Source organism: Crocodylus porosus, unplaced genomic scaffold (assembly GCF_001723895.1).
Source record: "Crocodylus porosus isolate Cpor-Errol unplaced genomic scaffold, CroPor_comp1, whole genome shotgun sequence".
NCBI lineage: Eukaryota > Metazoa > Chordata > Crocodylia > Crocodylidae > Crocodylus > Crocodylus porosus.
The window spans coordinates 2,938,167-2,954,946 of NW_017728935.1; the positions used below are offsets into that span (position 1 = coordinate 2,938,167).

The 16,780-nt window shown below is 44.1% G+C and overlaps 2 protein-coding genes across 3 annotated transcripts in view; one reads left to right on the forward strand and one right to left on the reverse strand.

Moving 5' to 3' along the window:
* USP49 (ubiquitin specific peptidase 49) overlaps positions 1–11,327 on the forward strand; it is an 18,408-nt gene extending 7,081 nt beyond the window's left edge. Inside the window, exons 4-6 of one of the 2 annotated variants that reach the window (XM_019546646.1) lie at positions 2,325–2,433; positions 2,912–3,117; positions 3,856–11,327. In XM_019546646.1, coding sequence (XP_019402191.1) covers positions 2,325–2,433; positions 2,912–3,117; positions 3,856–4,046 — 506 coding nt within the window. In that variant the 3' untranslated portion in view covers positions 4,047–11,327. The remainder of the gene's footprint in view (positions 1–2,324; positions 2,434–2,911; positions 3,118–3,855) is intronic. The other variant, XM_019546647.1, reaches the window with a different exon arrangement.
* A 2,896-nt stretch (positions 11,328–14,223) lies between these two features.
* On the reverse strand, positions 14,224–15,551 carry TOMM6 (translocase of outer mitochondrial membrane 6). Its single transcript, XM_019546648.1, has 3 exons — positions 15,334–15,551; positions 15,048–15,152; positions 14,224–14,586 (listed from the first exon to the last, which is right to left on the reverse strand). Exons 1-2 carry the CDS (start codon positions 15,531–15,533, stop codon positions 15,056–15,058), a joined length of 297 nt encoding a protein of 98 aa, XP_019402193.1. The 5' UTR covers positions 15,534–15,551; the 3' UTR covers positions 14,224–14,586; positions 15,048–15,055.
* Between the last annotated feature and the right edge of the window lie 1,229 nt (positions 15,552–16,780).

A 16,780-nucleotide genomic window follows, 5' to 3' on the forward strand; every position in this document is an offset into this window, starting at 1 on the left:
TCATTGTCCTATTCATAATTTGAAAATAAAGTTTATGGCCTGGAATTACCTTTCTTCATGCAGCCACACCTTCATTCTGCCCGTTCAGGCTGGGAGCTCTCATCTCAACTTCCATTACACAAGTTTTTTTTAAGCTACTGAATCACAGGGGTTGCTCGTTTTATCCATGTGGTCTGGTGAACGGGTCCAAGTGCCAGGATATCAATATTTTGCAAGCTGATATGCTGATGGAGGTCAAAATAAAAATGTAAAAGCAGGAATGGATTTTGCAGGGTGTTGCATGGTCCCTAAATGACTGACGGTCTTTCCCTGTTGCAGGCTAGGGTTCATAAGGGCTGTTGAGCAGTATCTGTGTTCCCTATGTACGAGGGCATTTCAGATGGCCGCATGTCCGTAACAGTGGAACATGACACCTGACGGCGGCATTGTCAAACTTGCCCATCACCTACAGTTACATAGAGAAGTGATGTGGTCCACTAAATGAGTATTGCACACAGAATGCTTGTATTTAAAAATTGCCATTAGTTTCTAAAATGCCCACAAAAAAAGCCGAAGCATTTATTTTAGGACCCTTGCTTTCTCTGGTGGGCACGCATGTTTCTGATGGATCCTTTTATTCTTCAGAGTAGCCATTATCTTCCCCTGCCATGCAGTGAAACTATAGGTGCCTCAGTTTGCCAGCAACTTGCTGAAATAGGGAGACAATGCACCAACAGGAAAGGCGTTTACCTTGGGTTTTTGCTGTTTTACAGCAAGCATGAGACGTAGCTTTCTAGAAGGATTAATGAATAGCGCGCAAGGAGAGATGATGAAGCTTGCATAATTTAACATTACTCGGTTAGATCCAAAGTCTTACATCCTTGTTTTCATAAGGCCCCGCTGTAGTGAAGGCATCAGAAGTTTTGCCTTAATGAACAAGTAAAAGTGAACAGGAAATCATCAAGAGTTGACCCTCCATTGTAGTTCAGTTCAAACCTGTTTATGGTGAAGTGCAAAGAATAGTTACTGATTGTAGCGTGTTAAGACTTTGTTCTCCCCTGACTAAGTAAACAACTTCTGCGTGATTTAATGGGATTGTTGTAAGTATATTTTTAAATAAAAAACCCACGATAGTGGGTGGCATGTAAATAGAGGCATAGAATTCTTTTGAGTGTTTTACTGTTCATTCCTAAAATGCTTTAATTACTCTCAAAGCACTGATTGTGACACCTTCATTGTATTGTAATCTGGACTCTGCAGTGGCGATATAACAAATTACTCCAGCTAGAAAAAATATTTTATTGTATTACTCTTTTATGGCAGAAATAACACTACAGCAAAGTGAGGTTTCAGTCGTCTGCTGGCACCAGAAGGAAGGCTTTGTGAGGAGTCATCTCTTAATTTTTGCATTCCCAACAGGGAGTAAAGTGTTATTTAATTAGCAAATAAAAATGTAGTTGTTGGCAATGGGTGGTCTTTGTGGAGGTGAGAACTGAAGGGCTTCCACTTTCCATTGCTTTGCCAAACCTTTACATTTTCACTACCCTCTTTCTTTTATTTTCCCACCGTTCTCTCCACTATTTCTTTGTGGACCCCTACACTTCAGACACCAGCACTGATCTATCAGCACGCCTTCGCCTTCTTTCTGTGACTCATTTTAAGCCACCGTTCCATTCTACAGTTAGTTTCCCTCTCTAACAAATGGAAAAAAATTCAAGATAAGCACACTGCTACAACCCAAATAACTACATGATCTTACTGTGATAATTCTTATCTTTTTCCTCCCAATATTTGGTGAAATTTCTTGCTGAGTCCTATCATAACTCATCCTAGCAGCACAGGAATGCTCTTTATCTGTCTGTAAGGCTCCAGACATAGTACAATCATGGCACTGCGTAAATGTGCCCCCCTTTTCTGTAAATTTTTCAGCATTATTCAGCATTGAAATTAGGTCTCCTAGCTTCTGTAATCCGTCCTCTCTTCTCAGCAGTGCAGTACTCTCCAGTGCAAAATGTTAGCAGAAATGGCTTGAAACTGTACAATAAGCAGCGTAAAATGCAAAGTTGTGAGTATTTTAAAACTTGTGGTTTCCCGTTGCACCAAATCCATTTACGTGTGTGTATATAATTTTTTTTTTAAACAGCCTCTTTGAAAGTTGCATACATAGGTTGTACGCAGCGTTTCCCCTGCTGTATCTCTCGCCGTTGCGTATGTATTTCACTTGCAAAGCTTCATTGCTGTGAGCTGAACTCTTGACACTAGGAAGTCTGTGATATGTGGCTTCCCCTTTCAAAGACAGCTTTCAGCTCAATTAACATTTTGTGCCTTACTTAAACTTTTCATAGGCAAACGGCGGAAGTCTTCTCCTAAACCTCTTGTTCTGAGCGAAGCTAAAAAGCAGTTAATGATCTACAGACTACCTCAGGTCCTCCGGCTGCACCTTAAACGATTCAGGTGAGGCATCTTACTTGGAATCACAGTGGTAGGTTTTTAGACGAGGAGCTTACCAGAGTTCAGGTCTTGCCACAATACCATTTCTGGATCACAGTGCCGACTATGTATGTACTGATGTATTGTTTTTGCGTTGGCTTCCCATCATGGCAGATGCTAGAAAAAGTGCCTCCAGATTAACACATCTCTGTGTAATTGTTATAGGGAAGATGCAGAATAACGCGCTTCCTGTTTTAGGAAGGGTTTTTTAGCGACTGGGTTTTGCAAGTGGTGCTCGCACACATTTTGGTGAGTGCCTTGTGAATGGCTGTTCCGAGTCGCAGAAACGCTTCAACTGTAGTGCGCATCTTCCCTTTAGTACTGGGAGCAGCACCTCTTTCACGTGAAATAAATTCTAAAGAGGATAAGACTTCAGAGTGAGAGCGAGAGCCCCTGCATGTCCAGTAGAGATTTGTGTTGATGGCAAGGATTTGTGTTGCAGGTGGTCTGGACGTAATCACCGTGAGAAGATTGGGGTCCATGTCCTCTTTGACCAGGTATTAAACATGGAACCTTACTGCTGCAGGGACTCTCTCTCCTCTCTTGACAAAGAGACCTTTGTCTATGACCTCTCCGCTGTGGTGATGCATCATGGGAAAGGGTTTGGCTCAGGACACTACACAGCATATTGCTACAACACAGAGGGAGGTGCGTGTGCCTTATTACTGGGGAAACAGATCTTAAGTCTGTCAATATTTTGTTCCATAGACCTAGTACATTGTAAAGATAAGATTTACAGTCAGAGTTGTTCTGAATCAAGTTTCCTGCCATTTCATAGCTTGATTCCCAGAGCTTATTTCTAAAAGCATGTTGTCTTTTTTTGTGTGGGTTTGTTTAAAGACCAAAGACTGCTTTTCCTTCCCCTCCCTTGTAGCCTGTCAGGATGTCTTTATTGCTTGCTTTTAACATGGTGTGTGCTTCGTTTTCCTGGGCTCTGTAATGCTATGCTGCTGCTCGTGCTGGGCAGCTGTCTGATTACTTTTGGGGTGATAAGATGTACAGAGGATGTTTAGAAATGGGGAGGGGGACTATTCGTGAGTCACATCCACAGGGCTTTTCACAGCTATGTCATCGCCCTCCAGTTTACTGTGGAATGAGGAGGAATTCTCTCTTTCCTCTTGAAAGTTGTGTTGAGGAGGTTTTATGATGTACTCTTAAAATCAAACCACAGCACAACTATGTAATGTCAACTGGGTTAATACCGTGGAAATGCTACAAGCATCTGATTACCTGGAGGTTCTTCCTAAAGTGCCTGTAAATTTAAGAAAGTGCTCCTCTATCCCCCTTTTCCTTTTCTTGTGGATGTCGCTTATGAACAGTCCTTCAAAGCAAGCAACATAATGGAGGGCCAGTTACTAATATTCTCTTTCTCCCTTTGGTTCGTAGGTTTTTGGGTCCACTGCAATGACTCCAAACTGAATGTATGTAGTGTGGAGGAGGTGTGCAAAACCCAGGCCTACATTCTTTTTTACACTCAAAGAACAGTGCAGGGCAAAGCAGGAATCTCAGAAACACAACTCCAAGCTCAGGTGCCGTCCAAAAACAGCGATAAGGACAGAAGACTGACATTCCCGTGACGGGAAGCATCAGTAACTCAATCGACAGTCTCAGTTATTTTAAACCATTGGTGTTCACATCTTTCCTCTTTGTAGGAATGAAGGCTTACTGCAGGAACAGGTCAGAGCATCGTTGGCCACCCAAGGTCTGGAAGAGTGTGCGTCTGGCTGTGTAATTCTGTCGCGTAAGATTGTAAACAGAATCTTCATCGTTAAAAGGTATCGGTAAACCATGCTCTCCTCGGAACAAGAGAAACCACTTCAGGTGCCTAGTATCGTGAATCTTATATTGCAAAAAAATTAAATAAGGCGCATCAAAGTAATGGCAGCCCATTGTGTTCAACAAGGATACAAAATCATCAAACCAGCTCCTAATTACACTGCATTCCCGCGTGGGGAATGCTGATGAACCTCCAAAAGAAATGCACAGGTATGGTAGAACCTCTTTTAACCTTGTTGTGAATTATGGCTCAAAGCGTGACTTGCTTATCCAACTGCTCCTACGGTATCTACAGTAGATGGGGCCCAACTGTGGTAAAAGCCACTCTTGCTGAAGAGTCACTAAGGCCCATTGACAGCAACAGGTCATTTTCTGGGTACTGGTGGGGCCCAAGCGTAGCATTTGACTACATCTTGACAGTTTTGCGTAGGCTGAATTGACTTGCCAGTTTACTTTTTCCGGTTTGCAACATGCAGTATAACAAAAGTGGTTCTGCTCTAGAAAGGGGTTGCATAAAAATGGAACGTTTTGTTTGACCAGATCCGCCCCTGCACGTTCAGAATTGTATCTGCTGACAGCTTTAAAAACAAAATTAAGATGATGTTTACGCTAAATTAAAATAAGGCCATGTCTATGCTACGCAGTTCTGCCAGCCCACCCCTGTATCGGTCAGGGGTATCAAGAAGTGTGATCCCTGACCGGCACAGCTGAGCCAGCAAACGCTGTGAGCATGGGTGCAGCTTATTGGCAAAATTCCAGTATTACAAATATAGCTTATTTTGCTCAGGGCATGGGGTTATAGCTGCAGAATAAGCTATACCAGGAAGAGCACAGTTTTGAGCATATAAGCTGTATCCATGCTAAGAGCACTTTACCAGTACAGTGTGCTCGACTTTTATGCATGTTGGATCATTGCATAATTCATTTAAAGGCATATTAAAGGCCCCATGTTGTTCTTCCTGTTGCTTGCATTATAGCAAATATCCAGTATTTGCATCTTGGTTATGTGTTGAAATTACTTGAGCACAGACAGTATTTCAGATCCCTTTCTAATTTGTAAAATCATTTTACTCTGGTTAATTGCATATTAATTGGCTCCAGAAATGGCGATGGGGAAGTGCCTTTCAAAAGGCTGCAGCTAGAAGCTCTGAAAAGGATGAGAGCTAGTTAAGTTTTGGGGTTGTTAATATTGTAACACTGACAAAGCTGTGTACTCTGAGCAATGCATGTGTTACCTTCGGATAAGCGCATCTCCATCAAGCAAGTACAAAGTGTTTTTCTAGCCCCAGTGCCGTGCATTTAAACAGAGTACGCTGTATTGCTGTACGATAAGCAGTTGTGAATGGAGGCCTGGCCCGTGTGAGCTGATTATACCACTGCATGGGCCGTTTCAGCTATAAGAAAATGAGCTGGATTCTTTTTGTGTATAAACAGGGCTTTAGTCAGCAGCTCTCTGTCGTTACTTCTGCAAACTCAAGGAAGGCAGTGAGGTTGTACCAGTGTGACTGAGAATAATTTGGGCCAGGCCATCTTGTATTTGTACCAGTGTTCTTTCCTTCCTGCACACAGCTTGACTTTCGGGTCCCACAGTGCCTTTGCAGGGCTGCAAAATGTGTAAGAGGAAACAAACCACGTGTGCATACAATCTGAGCTTGACATGGTGCCTTTCTAGCGATTTTCCAAACGCAGGGGTCTCCCTGCGCTGTTTGTAGCCGCTTTCTGGAGCAGAACCACATTTCAAACATCGGATGGTTTGAGGCTTTTGCTGTCTGCGCTCCGATTTTGGGATCACAGAAATGTTTGCGAGCGGTTCAGTTGTTCCCCTGCAGTCCATCTAGATTGTTTGGAAATGGTGAGGGTGCCATTTAATAACCCAGAGTGCTTTCAACTTCAGCTTAGCATCCAGGTAAAGAAGTCCTGAAACCATTATTCCTTTCCCCACCCCCTTGTATTTTTGTCAGCATTTGCCCATTAGACATGTACCACCTGGCAGAGCTGACCCTTGTTGTTCTGGAGAGTGGTGGGGTAAGTTTCCTTCTGTTGCCACTGCCACGATCGCAACACTTAACCTCTTGCCCCAACAGGCAAAACAGGCTCTCATCTCAGGTTGCTGTTAATCACTCTCGACAGCCAGAGGGGAGGGAGCCACTCCTGCAGCAGGACAGGCAATTAACTCCTTTCCTTTCACTAGAGCAGAGATTCAGGCATTTTTCTCAATGACCTGCTGAGTCTCCCCTGTCCTTGGGAATTCAAGTTGTTCAGGAATCTCTTTCATGCATTTTTGAGCAACCTGCTGCTTCTGAGCCTACAACAAAATGCCTGTTTTCTTGCTGTTAAATGTCATTTCCGAATTGTACCCTTTGCCTCCAGTGAGTAACAGCAACTGGAGGCTATCACGTAGGTGCTGATAAAATGAAATGTATTTTTTTTTAAAAGCCTTATCTGTAACTAGAGTTGGGAGGATATGACTTTTTTATTTATTCATCTTGACAGTTATCTGTGCATTTATTTCCTAGGTTTTGGATTGGGGTTTTTTGTGTTTCTCTCTTTTTTTTTTTTTTTTGCCCTACCAGGAAATGAAAACAGATATTTGTCATTCAAAATATAATGGGACAGATTAAGAGGCCCTGTCAAAAGGTGCACCTCCATTGAATTCAGTGGAAACTGAATTTGGTCCAGTGAATGTAAGTTGAGCTTCATTTAAAAAAAAAAAAAAGAAAAAGAAAGTAAGAAAGAAAACATTCAGTGGGTTGATGAGATGTATGCTTAAGCATTATGGAATTTTTGCTAGAGCAAGATGTAGGTGCTTAGTACCTTTAAAAAGGATCTAAAAAGAAAATTAGAGATAAGAAAGTTAAAATGTTGCTTAACTATGCCTTCTGAATCCTCTTGAGGTGGAGGGGGAAGTTGATATTTTCTAAATTTTACTGATTTATCCTTCTAAGTCTGTCCAACTTCTAAGATGAAATTGGATCGGCTTTTCAGTGCGGGGAGGGGAGAGAGATTACATTTTTCTCTTGAACAGGAGATCCATGGTTCACTATGACTGACCCTAGTGACGAATTCTGAATACCTTTGCTGATGTAGCCCTGTTTATATAAAAATGTCTGACAGAAAGGCAAACACAATGCAGCGTTACAGTTGTGACTGCAGTGAGCCTAGACTTATCACTATGAATGCTCATCTTTTGACTGAGTGTGTTGCATTAATATTTGAATTCAGGTAGTAATAAAGTTGTCACTTGAATCGCGTAGGTAGCAGAGAGGGAAGGGAGGCTGGAAGGAAGGTGTACCGTTAGCTCTCAGTGCATCAGATTTCCCAAGCAGATTAGTAGCATTCGCTGCTGACATCTTTTGAGATTAGTGGCCTCTCTACGTGACATGAGCCCAGTAGTGCTGAGATGTGGAGAAATTGCAGTCAGAAAAAATGACCTACCCTGGTAGGGAAGGAAGTAATTATACTTTGAAGTAAACTTGCTTTTTCCAACACTGTGAGGTTTCTGTAATATTTAGCTTTTATTTGGAAGCGATAGCGTATAGCATTTTTTATGCTGTTTGGTTTATATTTGTCTACTGCAGGCTTCTTTATATAAGCATTGCCCAATGCTCCCACTGTGGTGTACACTGTTTTATAGTGTCCGGGTTGCCAGAAATTCTTATGGGAAGTTACCTTGTGGTCAGTAAGATGAACGTAGATCTTGCTTGCAATTACAGCGAAGCCCACTTAAGTGACTCTTGACAAACTTTGTCCCTCCTTAATCCCGACAGTCCAATTCAGCTCATTCACAGCTGATGTCAGTTGACTTATTGTGGATTTAATTCCCAGTCCTGCAAACTTTTAAGTACCTGGGGTGCATCTTAAATCATGCAAGTAGCCTCCATTGGCTTTAACGAGACCGCAGATATGTGAGTAAATGTAAGCCCCTGGGAAATACCAGCAGGATCACAGCCTTAATTGGTGTAATTGGGAGCAGAATTTGGCCCCGTGCATATACCTGTTTTTTTTCAGTGACAAAGGTCTGTGGGAGCAGACTAATTAAACCTTTCATTTTAAATGACTGGCTAAATGACACATTAAACAAGTTGTCCTTGCGTTAATTTACCAGCTAGATAAAAGCCCCTTTGCAAGAGGTCCCTGCTTGCATGTAGAAGGATGTCTGTGACTGAATTTGAATTTGGAGGCTTTGGAGCAGCAGCAGGTGCTAGGCCAAAATGTTAGAGCACTGCGGTAGATTAAAAAGCAGTCATCACTGTTCAGTCTCTCCTGTGGCTCTCTAGGAACCCAGCCTGCAGAGTGAGTCCCCTGAAATGTATGCAGAGCAACACCTGAAGGTGACTAGGGTTGGTACCTTGTGGAACAGGCCCCAAAAGCATAGGAAGCTGCTGTAATTAATCAGTGACTTAACGGTGATCTAGATATGCAGTTTTACCGAGAGAGTTGCTACCAGCACCTTCTTAATGTTTTAAGTCTTATGCAAATTGGCTTTATTTCATTCCATACGTGACGTTTAAGAGACTTAATTCACAACATTATGGCCAGATTAAACGCAAGGTCTGCTGCAGATTTGTTTTAGGCTAACTTGACCCCACCAGCAAGTTTTAATTACAACAGCTTCCCAGAAAGTTACTGTTAACCTGCATTGCCGGGTTTGAACTATGCACCGGGCAAAGAAGAGTTTCACTGCAAAGTACTGAAGAACAGCAAAGATTTTGTTTTGTTCACTACTGACAAGAACACCGTCTTGGTCTGGTGACTTTAAAAGTGGTCATAAATATGGCAGTAAACTGAATAATGTGTATTCAGCTAACTTGCACCAAACCTTCATCATCTTAGAGTCATCCTTTTCCAGGTGATGGTAACACCTCCAGATAGGTAAGAACTTCCAGACATGTTTTTAGAGCACAGAAATAAAATTGGGAATGGTGAAAGCATTAATTGTGTCCTATGGACTCACACTCAGAGGTTATTTTTCTTTAAAGCAAAGCTTCTAGCACAAATGTTGTTTCTGTTATGTAGAAGCTCTGCTTTTTGATTGTAAAGTCCCCTGCTCTGCATATGCAGTTATTTATCAATTGAAAGACAACAGGCAAGTGGGTTTTGGCTGCCCCCAAACTGCCCCGGCATGGACTACAGGAGAGGTCAACAGTATTGCAGAATGAAAATTGTGTGTGTGTGTGTGTGTGTGTGTGTGTGCGTGCGTGCGCGCGTGTGTGGGGGGGGAGTTGGAGAGTGGGATGGGGATGAGTTTTGCCTACTGAAAAAGCTTTGTGAACTAATTTTATATGATTCATTAAATTTGGTGCCTTGTATCCAATTACACTTTTGCATGGGACAGAAAACTTGGGAAATGATTTTAAAATTCCCCTCTCGTTATTCAAGTGGCAGACAAATCTGTGTGTTTTTTACAAGTACTTTTCGGTATCATTGACATTTGTACATTTCATATCTATGTGAAGGAAAAAAAAAGGTTTACCAGCAAGTTCAGAAGTTAGTATTTTAGTGTGTTTGTCTGAGATTCCTGTATTTGTAATAACTCAAATGACTACTTGTTCAAAGGCAGTTCATGTTTTGGCTTTTTAATTTTTCTTATGTCACTCAGGCCACTTCCAGTCAGGTCAAAGCAAGTACCTTATTTACAACGAGCTTGCATATTATGAATGATAAATTCTGTGGCGTTTTGGTGAATTAACAGCAGCTTGTATTTCAAACGTGATGACTGGCAAGTGCTGACTTTACAAAGGAAAGAAAAAATTCCCCTTGCCATGGTACTAATTGCACAGATTTCCAGTTAGCAATGTGTAGCAATCTGTCTCGTGAATGAGCAGCGTTTATGCAAGTGGTACAGTTGCTTAAGGTGGCTAAATATCTCTGCTTAAAGAGTAAATGGTAAAACATAAGCACCTGCTCAGAACGCTGTCTTTGTTTCGCTCTCTAATCCCTGCACCCGGCTGGAGATCAGACAGGGAGGAAGCAGTGGGTAGGAATTGTTGCCGGTGGGAATACAAAACCTCAATTGGGTGTGGGTTTTTTGCCTCTATTACATTAATACTGATGTCCATTTATTATGGATGGGAATGTGAAGCGTTTTAGCAAGCTTTGACATTTGCAAAACCACAGCACAGTTTGAATGATCAAAAACTGCATCTGTTAATTACCTGTCCCAACTCGTGATGATTTGTCTTGGTTCATTTTTAGGGCGTGCCTTTGGGCCAGCCCTTCCATCGTGCTGATTTCATTCGGTGTGTGTATGAGTTCTTTGTGCTACGGATAACTTGTACGGTTGGCCGCAACACTTTCAAAGGAATTTTTAAACTGAAATCGGTCTTCATAAAAAATGAATTGTTTTTCAACTTACATTTCCAGAAGGGAAAAAAAAATGACCAGCCCAGTGGGCCCAAGACTGACTTTAACCACTAACTGTTAATTTATTGTGTAAAGCTTGTGCATGATTCAGAATGCATTGGAGCTGGAGCAAAATACTGTATACTTTAGGGCACTTTCTGAACTGTCCTCCTCTTACTGAATTCTGTTCAGGTTGGAGCTAGAGAAAGGGAAGAGTTTTAAAATAATAATGCCAAATTGACCACGGCTAAAAGTTAAGGCCGATTTATATGAGGGAAGGAACACCTAGCAAGACAGGGATGCAGTATATTGGGAATGCATTTTGTTGGGGAGTAGTGGCTAAAAGGTATAAAATCCAAGAATGGGATCTCCTTAGCGTCGAGAGCCGAGCGTCAGGGCAAAAAGCTCCTCCTTGGCCAGTAACTTACTGCTTAGAGTGAACGGTGCATGGATTTAACACAAAGAATGTACATGCAGAATTCTCTGGAGGTTAAAAGAAAAGCAAAGGAGATATTTTCTTAACCCCCCACAATGGTCCCATAACCCCCACATTGCTCAAACTATTTGGAGGCAAGAAAAGAATGGACAGAGATAATCAGTGTTCACTTGAACATTGATTTGTGGTAGTAAAAATCTTGGTTATGTATTTCAGGGTAAAAAACGAACGATGGCAGTAGATACAGGAAGGAGGAGTTGGACTTTTTAATGAAGAGAACTTTCAGATGCTGGGTTTTAACTTGGGGGGGGGGCGGGGTGGAAAAAAAAAAACCCCAAACAAAAAACCCCTCATAAGCACTGGGATGAGAGCCTCCATCACTTCTAAATTAGTGTGCGTCTCAGTAGGCTGACTGACACTGATTTTTGTATCAGTGTAACTTCTTGTTATGGGTGTTACTTTTTTTAATTGTGCAGCTACAAGAGATCCTCTGGCTCCCATGTGGATGTACTTTTAAGCGAGAGAAGGGCTTTTGCAGATATAGCTTACTCCCTCCGTAAAGGTGTGAGGGCACAGGTTTCTCATCAGGTAAGTAAGTGCTGGAACTTTAAAAGTGTCAGTTGGGCTGTGTTAGCTACCTACATGCTCACATACCCCACAGTAAATGAAAGCTAACCCCACAATTAACTATGGCTAGTCTGCTGTCATTTGCACTGGGGTAGAAGGTTGCACATAGGTGGCTAATGCAGAGCAGATGTCACTCAGTCCTAGCGCTCATCTCACAGTAACTTCTTTATCCACCCCTAAATTCCATCTGCACTGGGGACGGGGATCACTTCAGCCGTGTCAGTGTAGTTAACGCAGTATTTCTTTGCACAGACAAGGTCTAAGAATGTACCTTATTAGAGAGAAGCCTCTGCCATAGGTAAATGACTTGCAGACTTTGGCTGCACTCTAGACTAGAATCTGTCCTTTACCTCAAACTTTTTTCCAGAGAAATTCATAGGCACCTTTCTGACAGCACGAGAAAGGCAGCTTTTGGTCTACATAACCCACAATACTGCTGCTACCACCATTATGCCAAAGGAAGCATCATGTACACCTTCCTGCCTAGTCTTATTAGAAAGCCTTTATAAATAGGAACTTTATTTGCTGGAGTGAAGAGTGCTGTTTCTTGCCACCCTAAATGACCCATATAATTGTATGTGTGACAGCTGAGAGTTCATGTTTTAGAGACTTATACTAGCTGCAGTCTTTAAGTGACTCTGCCATTTTCACTGTGAGACCACTGAAACAACCAAGTCTGTTGCTTAACTTCGGATTTTGCTAAACGCTTACAGCCTTTAAAGGGACCATTCATATGAGAGAAAGAAATGGACCTTTTACAGTTTTACCCCAATTGAAAATCAGGTCCAGCCTATTTCACAAGTCTCCCTCTTCTTTAAAAGTCTGACCATATTCAGTGCATCCCTTTAGCTAGTTTACCTTTTACATGAACAATTGTTTTCAATTCAGGGAATGGATTTCCAAAGTCTTGCTTGGTAAGATAACCAGCTAAGTGCTGTGATGCGTTAGTGACTGAGGCTAGGACTCTGGAAAAGCTATCAGCATTGGATCTAATCTTGCTCATAAAAGTCAAAGGAAGCTTTATCGTTGATTTCTGAAGGAGCAGAGTCAAGCTAATGCTGAGCCTGTTTGAAAATCCCATATTGACACACATTTCTGAAGTCTCAGCCCTGGTAACTGCTGGGAGGGTATTACCGTCTATTAGCAAAGGCTGGACAAGTCACGTGCAGTTTTCCTTTTCTCACTAAAAATCCTCCTGCAATCTTGATGAGATTCCCAGGCTAAACTTAAAATCTTGACAAGTTACTGGCTTGTCGCAGTGTTTTTTGTCAGGGCTTTTAAGTCAAATGCCTTGAGTTGTGTTTCAGGCTTCTACTAAAATCATGAATTTCTTAAGCTGATGCTGTGCTGTACGGGGGAGCAAGACTACTTCCTTTGTTCCAAGGACTTTTGGAGGTGGTAGTAGCAGTGGACAATCCCAATCCAACTATTACTGGCCGTTTCTGTGTCATGCCTGCCACGTGCAAACCAAGCTAAAGTGCTGCCTGCTCATAAAATTTAAGTGAAAGGTTTGTCAAGACAGTATCCAATAAATCAAACTTTTTAGACGTGGAGCTGCATAAATAGGCCCCGATCTACACTGAGATCCTACGAGATTCATGCTTTCTAAATCACAGTCTTTTGGAACCAAGATTTGCCTAAATGGTGCTAATGGTCTGTTTTGACCGTTCTTTTCCCCTTCAGAGGCTAGAACTGCCTGGACAAAAATTTACGTCCCACTGACCCGGAGACAGTTCGTAATGAGCACCTGTTGTAGGCTACTGCCAAACTTGCTTTGAAAAAAACTGAGGCAGCCATTCTTTTCAATGAATTTTCTACTTGATAAAGGTTAAAGGTGACTTATATTGCCTCATCTACTCTTAAAGGGGCTCATCTCCCACACCCGGTAAAACCCCCGGAGCTAGTGCCGTATAAAGTGTGTCTTAACAGTCGCTAATACATGAACTTGTGCATAAATATCCAAAGAATCTGAAGCCATGCTGCAGTGGTACTGCCATAATAATGCTCAGGGCCAGAAAGCGTTCTACTGTTTGTGTAGCATCTTCTTGTAGGAACTGTAGCAGGCTAGCGCACCTGGTCGAGGATAGGAAGTAGCACTGCTCCAGGGCCTGTCTCCCTAATCTTTGCTTTCACCTCCCCTGTAGTAATGCCACCACTGCCATCTACATTCCTGTAACAACTTGACAGTGGGGACTTGTAGAAATAAATAGTCCAAGGCGCTAAAAGGTTATGCAACACCAAATAGCTTCTTCCCTGCCAAGAACAACATACAATCATCATTCTTCTGAGACAAGAAAAATGCACCAGCTTTATCCTGTCTGAATGTTATCCATGTAAATTTCTGGTGGTTAGAGTTACCTAGGCCTTTTTAAAATTTTACTCTCCCTTTGAATAAAACGGTTAACAAGTCCTGCCTACAACTCAGGACTGGGATTTATTCTTTTCTCTTTTGGGTGTGAAATATGAATCATGTTTTTATGATTTTTTTGTAAATCTACTCTTTTTACACCTTGTTTTTGTAAGCTGAAATTTCTTATTAAAAGAATAAAATTCCAGCACAGTAGCCTGTCGTCATTCCATATATACTCAAGGATCATTTAATGAACCGTTAACCTCAGTACAGAAGGAAACTCCACATGCAAGCTCCGTAAGCCTTGAAAATGTAATAGACTACTGTAAGTGCCCGGCTGGCTCAACCGAAGCCAAGTCTCTCAGACTTGCAGGTCTTCTAGTCGCTTGTGGAATGGCAATACATGCGAATCGGAGCTGCTGCTGAACATTGTTACCCAAAACAAAAGCAACGTGGAGTGCTGCACAAGCAGGTCAAGACTTGTGGTAGCTTTAACACAAAGCTCCCGTGGTCATGGGGGTCATCCTGCCGTGCTGGGAGCAGCAGCGCTTCAGCCTTTGACACGGGCGAATGTTGATTCAAGGGGCTGCAATAAAATACAAAACAAAGGCTGAGTCAGCAGGTCGGTTTGCAGCCTAGCGTACTGAAGCGATATACCAGAAGTCGCTCTTGAGTTTCCTAAAATGAAACTGCTGTGAACATCTGTCTGCAATGCAAACCCCTGGTAACAACGGGCCACGCACAAGCAGGGGGCTTGTTTCTGTCAGTACAGCTCAACTCCCTGCCTCGGTGGTATTTGCTAAACTCCTGGATCCCTCTTCTACCAGCAGGGCTGTGTCCAAGCAGGGCGCGTTGTTCAGGTGAACTGCGCCACCCATCTTTCCGCACCGCCAATGGCTCAGGTTAGGAACCGCTTGGCACTTTGCCTGCAGCCGTCCGTGTCTGCTCCCCGGGGCTCATGGGCCTGCTGCTTTCCCCCAAGCCCTCGCTCCTCCCGTTGCACTTGCGTGAGGGGACGCTTTGTTTTCCCCAGCACCAGCCACTCACCCCCGCTGCTAGGCCACGGGCGGCGGAGACATCAGGTCGATGTCCGTCAGGTTCCTGGCGACCCAGACGCCTGCAGCGAAAAGCCCCAGGTTCACAAGGAGGTTCCTGGAGAGCAGAAAAGAAAAGAGACGCCAAGTTTGGCGGCTGGCTGGTGCCGGGCTGGGCTGGTCCCACAGGCGAGCGGTTTCTTCTCCCCCCCGGAGTACCAAGCCCCACGCGCGGTCCCCGCCAGGAGAGGGGCGCGGTGACGCCCCCCGGCCCCACGTGGTGCTACTGGCGCGCTGACCGGCGGAAGTCGTTCCTGTCCGTGGCGAAGCGGTAGGCGCTGCGGATCCAGTCCCGCAGCCCCTCCGGGGCCGCCCCGGCGCCGCCGCCCGCCGCCTGCCCGCCCGGAGCCATGTCCGCCGCCGCTCCGCGTGCAGGGTTAGATACACAGGGAGCAGCGGCACGGGATGAATGCGTCACTTTCCGCTTCCGGCGCGCCATTATAACGTCACTTCCGCCTAGGGCGGCGATGACGCGAGGCCCTTTCCCCCGACAGTGAGGCTCTCCGCCTGCCCCTCGACCTTGCTGCTCCCGGCTGCCCTCGAGCGCCCCCTGCGGGCCCGGAGCGGAGCAGGGCCTCCCTCTGGCCATTGTACAGCAACACGTGCATCTCTTGCGGGCAGGTTGTGCCTGGCCGCCCCCAGCACTGCCCGCCTGTCCCCTGGGGTCAGGCGTGGATCTCCAGATCACTGCCGGATCAACCACAGGGCATTGATTAAAATGAATGTCAGATGTTGAATCCGATTCAGACAGCCGTCCAGTGGGTTTTTTACATGAAACGCAATGGAAATGTCGACGCGCCATAATCCGAAACACGTATGTAAGCATGGGAGCACGCTAGCGTCTTGTGTCACCGGACACACTGGCGTCTCTCATGGGCACGTTGATGTCTCTCATGGGCATGTTGGCCTTGTGTATCCTGGGCACGTTGATGTCTCTCATGGGTATGTTGGCCTTGTGTGTCAAGGTCACACTGGCGTCTCTCATGGGCATGTTGGCCTTGTGTGTCGTGAGCAAGTTGGCGCCTCTCACGGCCACGTTGGCCTTGTGTGTCACGGGCACGTTGGCACTGTCAAAGGCAAGTTGGCGTGTGTTGCGGGCATGCTTGCATTTTGTGTTGTGGGCATGTTGGCATCTCTCGCAGGTTCATTGGCCTTGTGTGTCAGAGACATGTTGTGTGTCATGGGCATATTTGCGTTGTGTGTCGCGGGCACATTGGCATCCCGCAGGCACGGTGGTGTTGTACGTCACAGGCTTGTTTGTGTTGTGTGTCATGGGCACATTTGCGTTGTGTGGCACGGACACATTGATGCCTCTCACGGGTGCAGTGGCATGTCACGGGCATGTTGGCAATGTCTCTCACAGGCACGTTGGCATCTTTTTAGTCTACTAACTCCACTACGCTACAATTATAGTTCTGTAAGGTACATAGAATAACCGTTGATTGTAAGTTTACTGAATGACTTTTTGCTGTATCTGTCATTTTATAATGGTATTAAAATGTTATTTAATTTTCTGTATTTTTTAATGAATGTACACATGCATGCAGACCCACAAACATTTAATTCACCTCTTGGCCAAACTGGCCAGTTGTGGCCTTGGTTCCACCACGATCCGCTGGCTGGGAAATTGGCTCCGTGGTCGGACCCAGAGGGTTGTAATTGATGGCAGTCACTCATCGTGGTGCC